Source organism: Cheilinus undulatus, linkage group 5 (assembly GCF_018320785.1).
Source record: "Cheilinus undulatus linkage group 5, ASM1832078v1, whole genome shotgun sequence".
In the NCBI taxonomy this organism is placed as follows: Eukaryota; Metazoa; Chordata; class Actinopteri; order Labriformes; family Labridae; genus Cheilinus; species Cheilinus undulatus.
Genome location: NC_054869.1, coordinates 12,771,486 through 12,784,149, shown reverse-complemented (window position 1 = coordinate 12,784,149; position 12,664 = coordinate 12,771,486). Strand labels below are relative to the sequence as shown.

The following is a 12,664-nucleotide window of genomic DNA, read 5'->3' as shown; positions in this document are numbered from 1 at the left end:
TTTATAGAAATTAATCAGATTTGAAGTGAGCATTATTTATTTAAACTGACCTCAGCACAGAGTCACCAGACAGCAGGCGAGCACGTGGAGAAAGAAGCATTGGACGCCCGTTCTTCAGCCAGCTTATCTGAGGTGGAGGACTTCCTGCTGCCTGGCACTCCAGAGTCACAGCGCTGTCCTGTGTCACCTGCACCTCTCTAGGGATGGTGGTCTCACCAGAGATAGATGGTGGGACTACATCAAGTCAAACAAATAAAAACAAATTACTCAAAGCCGTTAATATTATAGTGGACGTGTAAATGTAACATTCAGACTGACCAAGTACAAAGAGGGTGTAGATCTTGCTCTCCTGTCCTGCTGGGCTGGCAGCCAAACAGGTGTATGTCCCAGAATCCTCAGGATTCAGCCTCAGTAATGTTAGTGTGCTACCATCAGGGGTCACACTGCAGGGTTAAATATACATCTTGTGTTTTTACATTACACCTTATTATTCATCCTTTTTAAACCAGCAGCTATCATTTATTCATCCCACCTCTGAACCTCTGAGTTCTGCTTTCCCATCATCATCATCATCCCACGATTTTCTCACAGTGCACACACACACTTTCAATGACTTCTGTGGTCAGTTGCACTGACCATATAAGCTGCTGAACAGCTGTGAAACAGCTGCTCTTACTCTTCTGCTTGATGAAATTAGGCAAGGGACTTTATTCTATTTTGTCTGTCTATGCAGCCCTCCATCCTGCACATCTTTTACGATAATGTTTTACTTTTCAAGCCTTTAGGGATGGCATTGACTGATCTTGTGCTGCTTGCAAAACAAATCATACTTTTGTAAATGAGCATAGTGTGCTTGAGGTGTAACATTAATATTACTCTTTAATGATGGCTTGTTTAAAACCTTTGCAAAAAATTGTGAATGTGAATAACCTACGAGACGTGCCGCGTGTTTGATCCTTCTAAAGTCACTCCGTCTTTTAGCCAGCTGAGGCGTGGGGTGGGAATTCCTGTGGCTCTGCACTCCAGGGTCAGCTCTTCTCCTACAGCTGCACTCACATCAGATGGGTGTTCAGAGTCCAGGATGGTAGGTGATACTAAGATGGGCAAAGATTTCAATTATATACCTGTAATACTCAGTGCTTCCATGTACAAGTTTGCAACATTTTCTAGGGTAACAGAGTCTTATTTTGCTCAGATTTCAAGTTTCTCTTTACCCTGCACTGTGAGAAAGTAGTCTCTCTGTGTTTGTCCTTCGCTGTTTTTAGCCACGCAGGTGTATAATCCAGCATGAGACAGAGTGAGAGGACCCAGTTCCAGCCTGTTCCCTCGAACTGACCACTGCCACTGCAGACTGCTCTCTGGACATCACACAGACACTTAATCTTTCACATGAGACATACACCTTACATTGTATGAGAGTAAACCTACACTGCTTTCCTCTTACCAATAGGAGTTCCATCTTTGAACCAGGTGATACTCGGAACAGGGACCCCTGAGGCTTCACACAGTAGGGCCACATGGGAGCCAAGGGTGAAGTTCAGGGACTCCCTGAGAGGCCCGTCCAGGACAGGTGGAACTGTGGCAACATATTTGTATTAAAATTTCAAATATGCAGACTACTTCTTTCAGAGGCAGGTGTATTTTTTGTGAATAAGGCAGGTGTACTCTCACCATGAACTGTCAGTCTGAATGCCTTGTCCACCTGCCCAGCCACATTAGATACTTTGCAGGTGTAGGTGCCACCGTCTGCCAACTAGTAACCAGAACAGAGAGTCATTGTGATTAGGGAGGGTCATATTGAGCAGAGACAGTAAGCTCCTTCATACTGTGCTTGCTGCTGCATGTTGTGCCCTTAATCTTGTAAATCAACTTAATTAATAAACAGTCAGGTCAATAATTGGGCAGTGCTGCTTATGTTGCTGCTGAATGTGCTTTACACATTCAGCAAAGTCACCACTCTTCCCAGTCTTTCCCAGTCTGTGAATTTGCAGACATGAAATTAAATTGTCTATTGTTAAGGCATTTGAAATGTTAAGTTCAACTTGCAGGTTCAAACGTAATGTAAAAACATTTTTCCTGACCTGAACTCCTACGATCTCCAGCTGGTGATGATCAATCTTCAGTCCATTCCCTGCAGCCAGTTGCAGCCCATTCTTGTACCACGTGACCTCGGGCTGAGGTACACCTTGGGCTTCGCATCTCAGCATGACTGAGGAGCCAACTTGTGGGGTGACCAGGTCTGACTCAGCATCTGGACGTGGCTTCAGGCTGGGTGGGACTGATGGTTTGCACATAAAGAGAGGGTATGATCTCACTGAGAAGTGATATGATTCACTTGTGAACTCTCCTCAGTCACAGCTGGCTTGTAGTAAACAAGATTTTTTAATTTTTCTTGCCTTGACAATGTTTTTAAGATTTGATCATCTGTATATGGAGCTGAATCGTGCAGATGGGTCACTATGTTTGCTCACCATAAACACTGAGAATAATACTCCTCTGGTCCTGGCCTGCAGGGTTGGTGGCTGTGCACACATATTGCCCTGCATCTTCTAATCTGGCCCGGGGCAACTGTAGCATCTGGCCACCTGTAATACATAGATACAAAATGATACAAAATGTAATATCTGTGACATTATTAAATTTAAACAAAAGACATGCCCCTGATAAAGGGATTATTTAGGCGTTGCTGTTGGCCAAAATCTGACCTGGCAGAATGTGGATACCAGTGCTAAATCGGAGGACCTGCCCGTCTTTTGTCCAGGTGATCTCAGGAGGAGGGTACGCCTGGACGTCACACAGTAAAGACACCATGTGGCCTTCAACCACACTGACCTCCTCATTTTTGCGACCGTTTACTTTTGGAGGAACTGAGAGAGAAAAAACAGTTGAGAGCACAAGTCTGCATTAAAGAACATCCATAATGAAAGACTTTAACAGGAACCTTCCTATTACATGGAATTTGCCTCTGTGAAACATGCTCTCATGAACTTTTCTTACCTTGAACCGTTAGACTGAAATGTTTCTCCACTGTTCCAACCTTGTTCTCTGCTACACATGAATACCCAGCCATGTCTGAAACCTGGACACTGAGGAGCTAAGAGGTTGAAGAGTAGAATATTTCTTAATAAAAATGTCTCAGTTGGATCAATTTAAACTCTAATACTTGTCTGAAAGTCTTACCTGGAGTTGAGTCCCATCCTTGCTGATGTGATGCTGAGAGTCTGAGTGCACGGGCTGCCCATCTCTCAGCCAGGAGATGGCTGGAGCAGGGTGTCCAGTGGCATCGCAGTGAAGGACTACAGTACTGTTCACCACTGCTCCCATTTCCTCCATGAACTCAGTCGCTCCCATTATTACAGGAGGGACTGAAAATAACGTACATCCTCACGTAAAATTATTTTGATTTATCCAAACAAAAACTTTAAAAGGTTCATTGCTTTTGCTTACCTAGGATCTCTAGTTCAAAGTGCATGCGGTCCTCTCCAGCCTCATTCACAGCTTGACATGTATACCTCCCAGCATCTTCTCTCTGAACTCTGGTTATTTGAAGCACCTGTCCCCCTGAAGAGTTACACCCATTCATACATGAGAATGAAGACACAAGCATACATGAACAATTATCATTTTAAGAGCACCCTCTGACCTGGATGTAGTACCACTCCATCAGCAGAAGTGAGTTTTTGACCATCCTTGTACCAGCTGAGCTTGGGTGGCGGGATGGCATTGCTCTCACAGGACAGGCTTATTGAATGGCCCAGGACCACCTCCCGCTTATCCACCATGTCATCTTCATCATCTTCATGTCCCAGACCCCAGGCTGCTTCTCTGTTAGTCACCCGGTGAAAAACAGGAGGAACTACCAAGAAAAGAGCAAGTTTACACAAAGTCATTTTCTTTCCAAATCTAGCATGAAACATATCCAAAATACTAAATGTTTAAAAAATAAAGCATGACTATCTGGATTGGCTGAACACACCCTGAATGGTGACATGAAAGTCTCTCTTGTCCTCTCCTGCAGAGTTGGTGACAACGCAGGTGTACTGCCCTTCATGGGACATCATGGCGTTCTCTATCTCAAGGAGCTGGCCGCTCTCCCGTAGACCAGGATGGTTTTTTCCCTTAATTAACTAAAGATAAGTAAACTACTTTAGATGACATATAAAGCTGCATAGGAGCATAGGAGGTCATGGAAAGAGCATAGGCGAGATGCCCCAACTTGTTCGATACAATTAATGTCTATTTGGCTTGATGCAATATGGAGCTGAAAGAGGTGAGAGCTTGTTTTATTTTAAATGTGACTAGAATTAAAATACACGTTTTTTATTATTTTGAAAATTAATATCAACTAAATAAAATTAATATTTTTAACATTTAAAGATGTACAGCTAGCATGGTTAAAACAACAACCTGTCCATCTTTGAACCACTGAACATTGGGCTCAGGGAATCCTTTGGTAAGGCAGGAAAGAGTCAAACTCCCATTGATTCGCACTTTTTTCTCACGACCACCAACTGTTGAGGAGTCACCCTCGATCTGTGGTGGGACTGATGAAAGAAAAAATCAAAACTCTTACTAAAAATTACGTTTTAGACTGTAAATCTAGAAGTGGTGCAGGCATGTCTTACCCAAAACACTGAGAGAATACTGTTTAATGGCGGTGCCAGCTGGATTGGTTGCCCTGCAGGTGTAGAGGCCAGTGCTGTCTCCCTGTGCTGAGCCCAGCCTCAGTGCCTGACCACCGCGGGTGTATGTGAGCTGGGGACTGGACACGATGGGCTGGTTGTCTTTCAACCAAGTGATACTGGGAGTGGGTGATCCTTCAACATCACAGGGCAGGACTGTGGGAAAACCCAGCACCACTGACACCTCTGAGGTCTCACTGGGGCCTTTGATGGTGGGGGGAGCTGGAGAGAAACAGCAATACATGTGTTTTACAGCCAGTAATATTTTAACAGACCAATAGCACAGCATGAAAACAGCCAAGGGGATTTCACCTTTATAATGAAGAACAACCTCTAAAACAGAAATGCAGAACGCAATACTTTGATTTATGTTTTGTCTTCTCTAGAATCTTCTGAAAAAGAAATTGAGATTTCTTTGAAAATTTTCAGACCTTGTACTGTGAGTCTGAATTGGCGCATCTGAGTTCCTGCATTGTTACTGGCCAGACACTGGTAAAGCCCCTGGTCCCTCAGTCTTACAGATTTCACCTTCAACACCTGGCCATCTTCCAGAAACTCCACATGGGGGTCTCCATCACGGGACAGAACCCTGGGGGGATTGAGGAGGGATTAACTGATTTATTCTTTGAATTTTGACGTCTTTTTATGTCACTAAATGTCATTTTAATAAAGAGAAATGCTTACTCTCCATCGCGGCTCCACTCCACTTTGGGTGCTGGTTTTCCACTAACTCGACATTGAAACTCCACCTCCTGGCCCAGGGCCACAGTGAGCTCCTGCAGGCGGGATGTTCCTGAGATCACCGGTGGAGCTGAACCAACCATAAATATTGAAAAAATTAATCAAGAGATCAAACTTGAAACTGACAGACTTAAAAATCAATGATGTGAGGGGAAAACAAGATTAGTTTTTTAATTCATAGTGGACTCATTTTAGTTCTTAAGAAAGTAATTTTCATTAAATGTCAGCATTTAGGGTTTGCTACATCGTGTGGTGTATAGAAAATCAATAATTTAGGTACAGATCTTGGACTACTCTCCCAAGAAATTGGAATTCTACTGGTGGCTTTTTTTAATGCTTTACTTGGTACAGTAATCCATCTTCTCTTTTTTCTTGTTTTTACCTAATACCACTGTAGCAGTGTTGACAGCTCACCTTGCACCACTATGTGATATTCTCTCCGGGCCTCTCCAGCTGAGTTTTGAGCTGTACACGCAAATTTTCCAGCATGTTCTGGCTGAACTCTGTAGATTCTCAGCATCCTGTTCCCATTCTGCAGGTAAACCCCAGGGCTGTCAACCTGGACATACAAACATGGGTTTACTCCATCTTTAGTTTGTAATTAGAACAACGGCCACTTGGTGGCATTGCACAGCTAAGTATTACTCTACATTGATGCTCCACATTGCCATGCAGCCAAAGTTATAGTCTTATTATGAATGGGATTTCAAGGTGAAAAACTCACAGAATGACCATCTTTAGTCCAGGTGATTGTTGGGGAGGGGATACCAAAGGCATCACAGCCCAGAGTGAGAGGCTGCTTCAAGGTGACAGTGAGGTTCAGTGGCTGGCCGTCATCTTGGATCTCTGGGTGGACTAAAGAAATGCACAACAAAAGCGAATTTGAATAATCAATGGTTTTGTTCCATTTAAATCAATTTGTAAGGAGAAAGGAATGGCAGTAATCAAATCCTCACCATTTACTTTGAGTCTTGTCTTTCTCTCCACAGAACCGCCTTCATTGGTGGCCACACACTTGTAGTCTCCACTGTGGCTGGCAGACGCTGTGCTAATTACCAGAGTGCCATCCGTCGTCATAGAAAACTCAGATATTTCGGGGTATATCTCCAGGCCGTTCTTAAACCAGCGCACCTTGGGACGAGGTGAGCCTGCAGGTGCACACAAAGAAAGAGAGCATAAACTGAGCTTTATTGATCGCATCTGACAGAAAGAAAAGTTACCTCCATCTCTCTGCTTCTCAACAGGAGAACTTAATGGGCATGCGGCCCAGACTAGAAAAGGCAGGCTCTACATTTATCTGTTGGACAGCGGGGGAGCTCATGCCAAAATGCTTAGAGTCCTTGTAGCCTGCATGCTTACGATTTCAAGGTCAGTCACATAAGAAGGTAAGACAGAGTATGCCTGAGTCGTGCAAAATGTAAGATTTAAAACACCAGCATAAAGATTTATTACCAAACAGTGAGGCGAGAATCTTGAGCAGTAAGAATAGGAGTGTTTCTGCAAGCAGTTCAAAGACAGTGTTGTGTACACTCAGGAGCTTGAAACAGATGTCTTCTGAGGAATACTGGGTGGAAAAGAGCTGGAAATGGTCAAGAGGAGGATGGTGGAATAGGGGGAATGGTGGATGATTTTGTATCAAACACAACAGACTCCCAGGAAGAGGACAGACTGGTGAGCATTACTAAAAGAGGAGTGCAGTGGAGTGATCCAAATGCCACAGCTCTGTCTATTTACAGAGGTGTTACATATACAAACACCACAGACGAGAAGGGGAAATCAAACACAGCTCCCTTCCTCAATCTGCAAAGTCCCAACCACATGAGATGCAGCTCGAGCAAAGGTGATGTTATCTTCCGTTGCCTCTCGGTACATGTGTTTACAGTTAAGGAGCTCAAAGGGAAATTCATTATCTCATTGCTGGGGGGAAATGCATACAGATGTTCTATTTTCGATGTTAACAGATCTCATTAGTCAACTTTGAATTTATACACTGGGGCTGACGAAGTCAGGGATTATCTCTTCCATGTGTTTTTCAAATAATTACCTTGATCAAATGCAGTGTGCTTGTTGGTGAATTAATAGTATCCTTTTGGCAGAAACCGCACTTTATCTTTTTCATAGACAGATCTCAAGAGAACAATGACAGGATCCTTGTTTCTTCCTTCTGGCTGCCCTCTAGGGTGTCAAGAACATCAAGCAGTTCTATGTGAACCCTCTGAGGCCTGGTACAGCCTGCCGGCCTGCCAGTATGACTTGTATGGAAAGAGGGCTGGTATGGCTACATCCTTCTCTTCCTGTGCTTCTCAGTACATCTCAGACATCTCGGTCCTTCGTCTGCCAGCAGCAGCCTGTAATTAGGATTCCTCTCCCAGCAGGCCAGGACGCAGAGGAAAGCAGATGTGGCTCACCAAGGCAGCAGGCGGACTGATGTTCCAGCTGTTGCTCCACATTAGACACAGTCCTCACCTTCTCTGTCCGAGCTGGTTACCACGGCACAGACTGATACAAACAATACCTGTTTGCATAGACTGTCAGGGGTAACTATCCTGTAATCGGTTAACATAAACAGACACCCTCTTTCTTTGGTAATAATTGCAGGCTCTCCACATCCATCTGCGATGCCACCATGTTCTCACAGCAACATTAAATTATATAGAGAACAGCATGTCTCTGGGTGCTCCCATAGGAAAGCTTTTCAAACGGCATCTTAAAGTTTACAGCTACGGCGAACCATTCCTTCGATGGCACATAAACAAGCATATGGTCAACATTTAAAGAGGAAATTTTCTCTTGTGCCATAAAAAGAAACCTCCATTTTAGGCTCAAACAACTTTAGTCACACCTTGTAAAGTGTCTTTTATAAATTCCAGGCATTTGATTGCCTCTACCTTTCTACAGCTGACTCATGTGTGAATCATCTCGTACCTTCAGCAGGGCAGGGGATGATGACCTTGCTGTTTGCTACTTTTTCCATGATTGCATCTCCAGGTTCTGCAAAGGATGGGGCCTCTGTGACGACAGAAAAAAACATGTTGGATTCTGTCTCTGCATGTGCAGTTAACACAGTGAACATTAAATTAAATGTGTGATGAGTAATGGAGTTTATAACAGATGTTTCAGTTCAGGTAAAAGGTCAGTGGAGGGAAGCTTTAGGAAAACTGTTCACGTCAGGGAAACTACAATGGCAACAGATTACAAACATCAATCTCTCACATCAACAACTGAGCTGACATTTTTTAGGTTAAAAAGAAAGCACAGGTCTACAAGACATTAAAAAATCAAACATGAAAATAGAAAATAAAGTCTTAAAAATGTCTAATGATGAAGCTTTAAGTCTCCAAGTTGTCTGCTTGCATTTAAGGGTATTAGGAAGGCATTCTAGGGAGACTTGGGGTGGAACTACTGAAGCATACATTCATCATTAAAAAAAGAGTTACTGATAATAGACAAAGAATATACAAAGCTGCCCATACTTCCACTTCAGAGTGGCTTTTTGTATCATCTACAAACACTTTTGAATTTAAATGTGGGTCAAATATGAAGTAATTTCTTTTTTAGTGAAACCTGGCTCTCATCCTCTTGCACCTCCAGAGACTGTCTTCTAACTGGAAGAGCCTAAAACTCAAACACTCTCTTTGCTCACATCACCAGTGTGAGGGAATTGTTACTTTAAACAATGCATACAAGATCCACATTATACTATATACAAAGAGGAACCATTTCTTTCTTTCTGCATAATACCACAGGGTTTGATAAACTCCACTAAGATATTCACCTAGTATCTGAAGCTCAATCTCCAAGGTCTCTTGTCCAGCATTGTTCTTGGCCACACACTGATAAATGCCCTGATCATCAAGGCTGGCCCGCTGGATCCTGAGGGGTGTAGTATTCTTGACCCCAACAGGAAGTCCATTGTGAAACCAGCTGATCTCCGGGCTTGGCTCTCCCTGGACCACACATGGCAGAGTCACCGTTTGGCCCATCAGAGCTTTCAGGAGGGAAGGTGCTGGCTGAATCCTAGGCTTAGCTAAGGACAAAAACAAATATCCTCAATGCAAGAATCAGAGATTGTTAAACACCTACTTTAATACTTTAGATATCTGACATAGTTTAGGAGTGATGTATTCAGATGGAATCAGTCAGCCTAACAGTATGCTGTAGTAGTTTTAGGGTTTCTTGGAAGTTACACTTTCCAAAGAAGCCCTGTGTAGTTACCTTGGACGTGTAAATTGTAGCTTAGGGACACATTGCCTGCTGGGTTTTCTGCAGTGCAGGTGTACAGTTTACTATCAATCAGGCGCACATCAGTGATCCTCAGAGAGCCTGAAGGCAAAACCGTGAACCTGGGGAGTGGTTAGGGGTCAAGGGCAAAGAGATGGAGAAAATATCACTTTGAGTCAATGAAGATCTACAACCAGTGCATTTTGAAACCAGAGGTCTTCCTGTTTTGAAGCAGTGTTTTTCTTTAGTGACCTATTTACACTGCAGAGAAGGGACATACACAGCATGTAAGTCTATAGATAGCCATGTCTTCACAAACACCGCTTGGTGTTTACAGTGCTTGCAGCTAATGTAACTGTATATTTATGATATATCACAATGTATATTTTTGATTTCAACACTGATTGTTGTGTATTTGAGAAAAGTTTTCAAGATGCCGTTCTTGCCTGTTTCTATTATTAGTAATGGATGGAAACATTTCCTGTAAACAGATTCAGACAGAGAATTGCCAGAACAGTCACTGCCAGAGGCTTGCTGATGAAGTGGCTCATTAGTGCACAAAATAATTAGATAATATGCACAGTTTTAGCAATTAGTGGAAAGAATGGAGCATAAAGCTTGATTGTCCGTTGTGCCGTATTTCATCCTCTTTAAAAATGAATTGGTGGACTCTAAAGTCTAAACAAAGTCTATGTGAAGTGACACAGAGCTGATATGCACATGTTTTTCTGCTGAAAGCTGCTGATTTGTTGATTGATGTAACCTTTGTTCTATGTCCTGTTTAATGTCCTATGTGTGAAACGTAGCCTGCTGCTGCTGTCTTGGCCAGGACTCCCTTGTAAAAAAGATTTTTGTATCTCAATGAAAATAAATCTTGGTTAAATAAAGGATAAATAAATAATAAATAAATAAATTGTAAAGCTGTTAATGGCTTCTTGTGGAAAGTGGAGTCTGGATCTTAGCCAAGGCTAGTGTGTTGTTACGTTCACAATTACTTTTACAATTAATCAACATATTATTGACAACTAATTATTCACAATTAATCCAGGAAATTTACAGTGTAAAAGGTTACTGTAAGTTTGACCTGGTGATGTCAAGGTGATAAACGCCATAGACTCCCATAAATCTACGCTGTTCTTTCTGCTGGCAATAATTTTAGGCAGCAACAAATGTGCATTTATTATAAAGGGGCTACAGTGTTTTAAAATTCAAAAAGTTGGTCGCATTAGATGGAAGGTCACACAGATTTCCATAATGACTATATTTTACTCCCTGAAGAAAGTCCTCATGGAAAGCAGGTTTTATGCCAAAGCTATTTGTTTCATCCATTCAGTTTCACAGACAAACAAGCAGACAGATGGAGGCGATCGCATACACTAACCTCCACTCCAGAAGCATACTTTGTCATAAAACAATGACGAAATGTACATTAAATTTACTCAAATGTCGGCCAGTGACTTTAAAAGACTGTGTGGTAACCTGGGTTGATCCAGAAGCTGTCCAGCTGTATAAATGCATAATATGAAGGAATGTAAACACACCTCTGTGATTTATCTTAGATAAGTGTGTCTGCTAAGCAACTGAATTATAACAATAACATGTTCATGTAAGTGGAAATGAGCACGGTGCACAAAGAGCTCTCTATTTCAGCTGCACATATGGTGTAATGTGGCTCCCCCACCTCCTCAAACAGCCCGAGGAGAAGCAGCGTCTCACATTGGAACCAAATGACTGCCTCTGCAGAGGACTGTGCTCAGACTGCAGCGCTGCATGCGACAGCAATGCCACCAAGAGGACCGACACAAGCTTCAGCACTCAAGGCATAACCCACTCCTCTCTCTGCCCATCACTTTCCACACTGGTGCTGTGTCATCTGTGGACAGTCTGACATGAAGACTAACTGGGACAAACTGGCCTCATCAGTATTAGGTCTGAAATGAACCACTTACTCTGTGTTCAGTAGCCCTGTGTCTTCTATCTCCCACCCCCCTACTGTTTTTTGCTGGCACTAGCCTTTTACGTGACTATGGCAGAAATCCCACCGCCCACTGATTTAAGTTATTTCAACAATCAGCACCCTCTGGTCGTTTCCTCTGACCCACAGAGTCGTGCTCTCCCTCTTTCATGGCCTTCTCATTTCCGAAGGTCCTGCATATGCAAAGCACAGCCCGATGTGGGGGTTGTTCACAAAGATGTGTTATTCTCATCAGACAGGACTAGTAAAGAGTCAGCATGTCGTTTTATAGCTAAAGCCCCCCAGGGATTCTGAACATCAGGCAGACAGTGCTTGTATCTCTTCTTCTGTCAGTTCGTTTTCCTCCCCTCTTCCTGGCACCCCCCACTCCACCCCCGTCTTTTCCTTCTTCCTGGCCCCACACAAGTCATGCTGTATCTGAGTCACCATAGCTTTCAACCCACTCTGTCATTCTTCTATCTCCCTAAAACCATTCATGGCTGAGAGTCTGTCTGCCATATAACCAGTCTGTGTCCTGTCTGCACCCAGAGTGACCACACATGAAAGTCAGGAATCAGCGGAGCGTGCAGGACCAGATGTTCTTCCTCGGTTTAGCCAGTGAAGAGAAGCCCCCCACACAGCTCTGGCAGACTGCTGATGCCTCTGCCTAACCGCCCTTTAAAAGGCATCGCTAAACAAGCTTCAAACGTTAGCAGCAACTTTGAATAGCAGCCAGCTTTAGTCCCTTGTAAAGCTGAGTCAGATGTTAAAAAGTTTGAGGTAAGGTACGGTGAGAAGTTTTTGTGGCATGATGTTTCACTTATTTTTACTGCTTCATTGTAAGAGTGAGGTCATGCTTCCTCTTACCCAGCTGTGACAGGGGGGATAGGATGCCCATTCCGGCTCCATGTAACAAGTGGAGAGGGACTCCCTTGGGCGTCACATGGGAGAACAACCTCTGTGCCCACCTCTGCAGCCATCTTCACCGTGTTGTCATGGCCGCTCACTCCCATTATCTTAGGCATGGCTGGAGAGGAGGGAAAAAAAACATTGTCGGAATAACTTG

The 12,664-nt window shown here is 43.4% G+C and overlaps 1 protein-coding gene across 1 annotated transcript in view; it reads right to left on the bottom strand.

Annotated features, from left to right (window-relative positions):
• The window catches only part of hmcn2 (hemicentin 2), a 55,090-nt gene that overhangs the window by 18,319 nt on the left and 24,107 nt on the right, over window positions 1–12,664 (bottom strand). The window contains exons 22-46 of the mRNA XM_041787745.1: window positions 12,466–12,625; window positions 9,639–9,766; window positions 9,199–9,450; window positions 8,349–8,432; window positions 6,380–6,571; window positions 6,148–6,278; window positions 5,838–5,982; window positions 5,367–5,493; window positions 5,114–5,271; window positions 4,626–4,904; window positions 4,408–4,544; window positions 3,977–4,127; window positions 3,644–3,856; window positions 3,448–3,561; window positions 3,181–3,365; window positions 2,998–3,094; window positions 2,706–2,867; window positions 2,472–2,585; window positions 2,082–2,278; window positions 1,672–1,753; window positions 1,445–1,576; window positions 1,215–1,358; window positions 935–1,094; window positions 319–443; window positions 51–234 (exon numbers count right to left, since the gene is read on the bottom strand). Coding sequence (XP_041643679.1) covers window positions 51–234; window positions 319–443; window positions 935–1,094; window positions 1,215–1,358; window positions 1,445–1,576; window positions 1,672–1,753; window positions 2,082–2,278; window positions 2,472–2,585; window positions 2,706–2,867; window positions 2,998–3,094; window positions 3,181–3,365; window positions 3,448–3,561; window positions 3,644–3,856; window positions 3,977–4,127; window positions 4,408–4,544; window positions 4,626–4,904; window positions 5,114–5,271; window positions 5,367–5,493; window positions 5,838–5,982; window positions 6,148–6,278; window positions 6,380–6,571; window positions 8,349–8,432; window positions 9,199–9,450; window positions 9,639–9,766; window positions 12,466–12,625 — 3,853 coding nt within the window. The remainder of the gene's footprint in view (window positions 1–50; window positions 235–318; window positions 444–934; window positions 1,095–1,214; window positions 1,359–1,444; window positions 1,577–1,671; window positions 1,754–2,081; window positions 2,279–2,471; window positions 2,586–2,705; window positions 2,868–2,997; window positions 3,095–3,180; window positions 3,366–3,447; window positions 3,562–3,643; window positions 3,857–3,976; window positions 4,128–4,407; window positions 4,545–4,625; window positions 4,905–5,113; window positions 5,272–5,366; window positions 5,494–5,837; window positions 5,983–6,147; window positions 6,279–6,379; window positions 6,572–8,348; window positions 8,433–9,198; window positions 9,451–9,638; window positions 9,767–12,465; window positions 12,626–12,664) is intronic.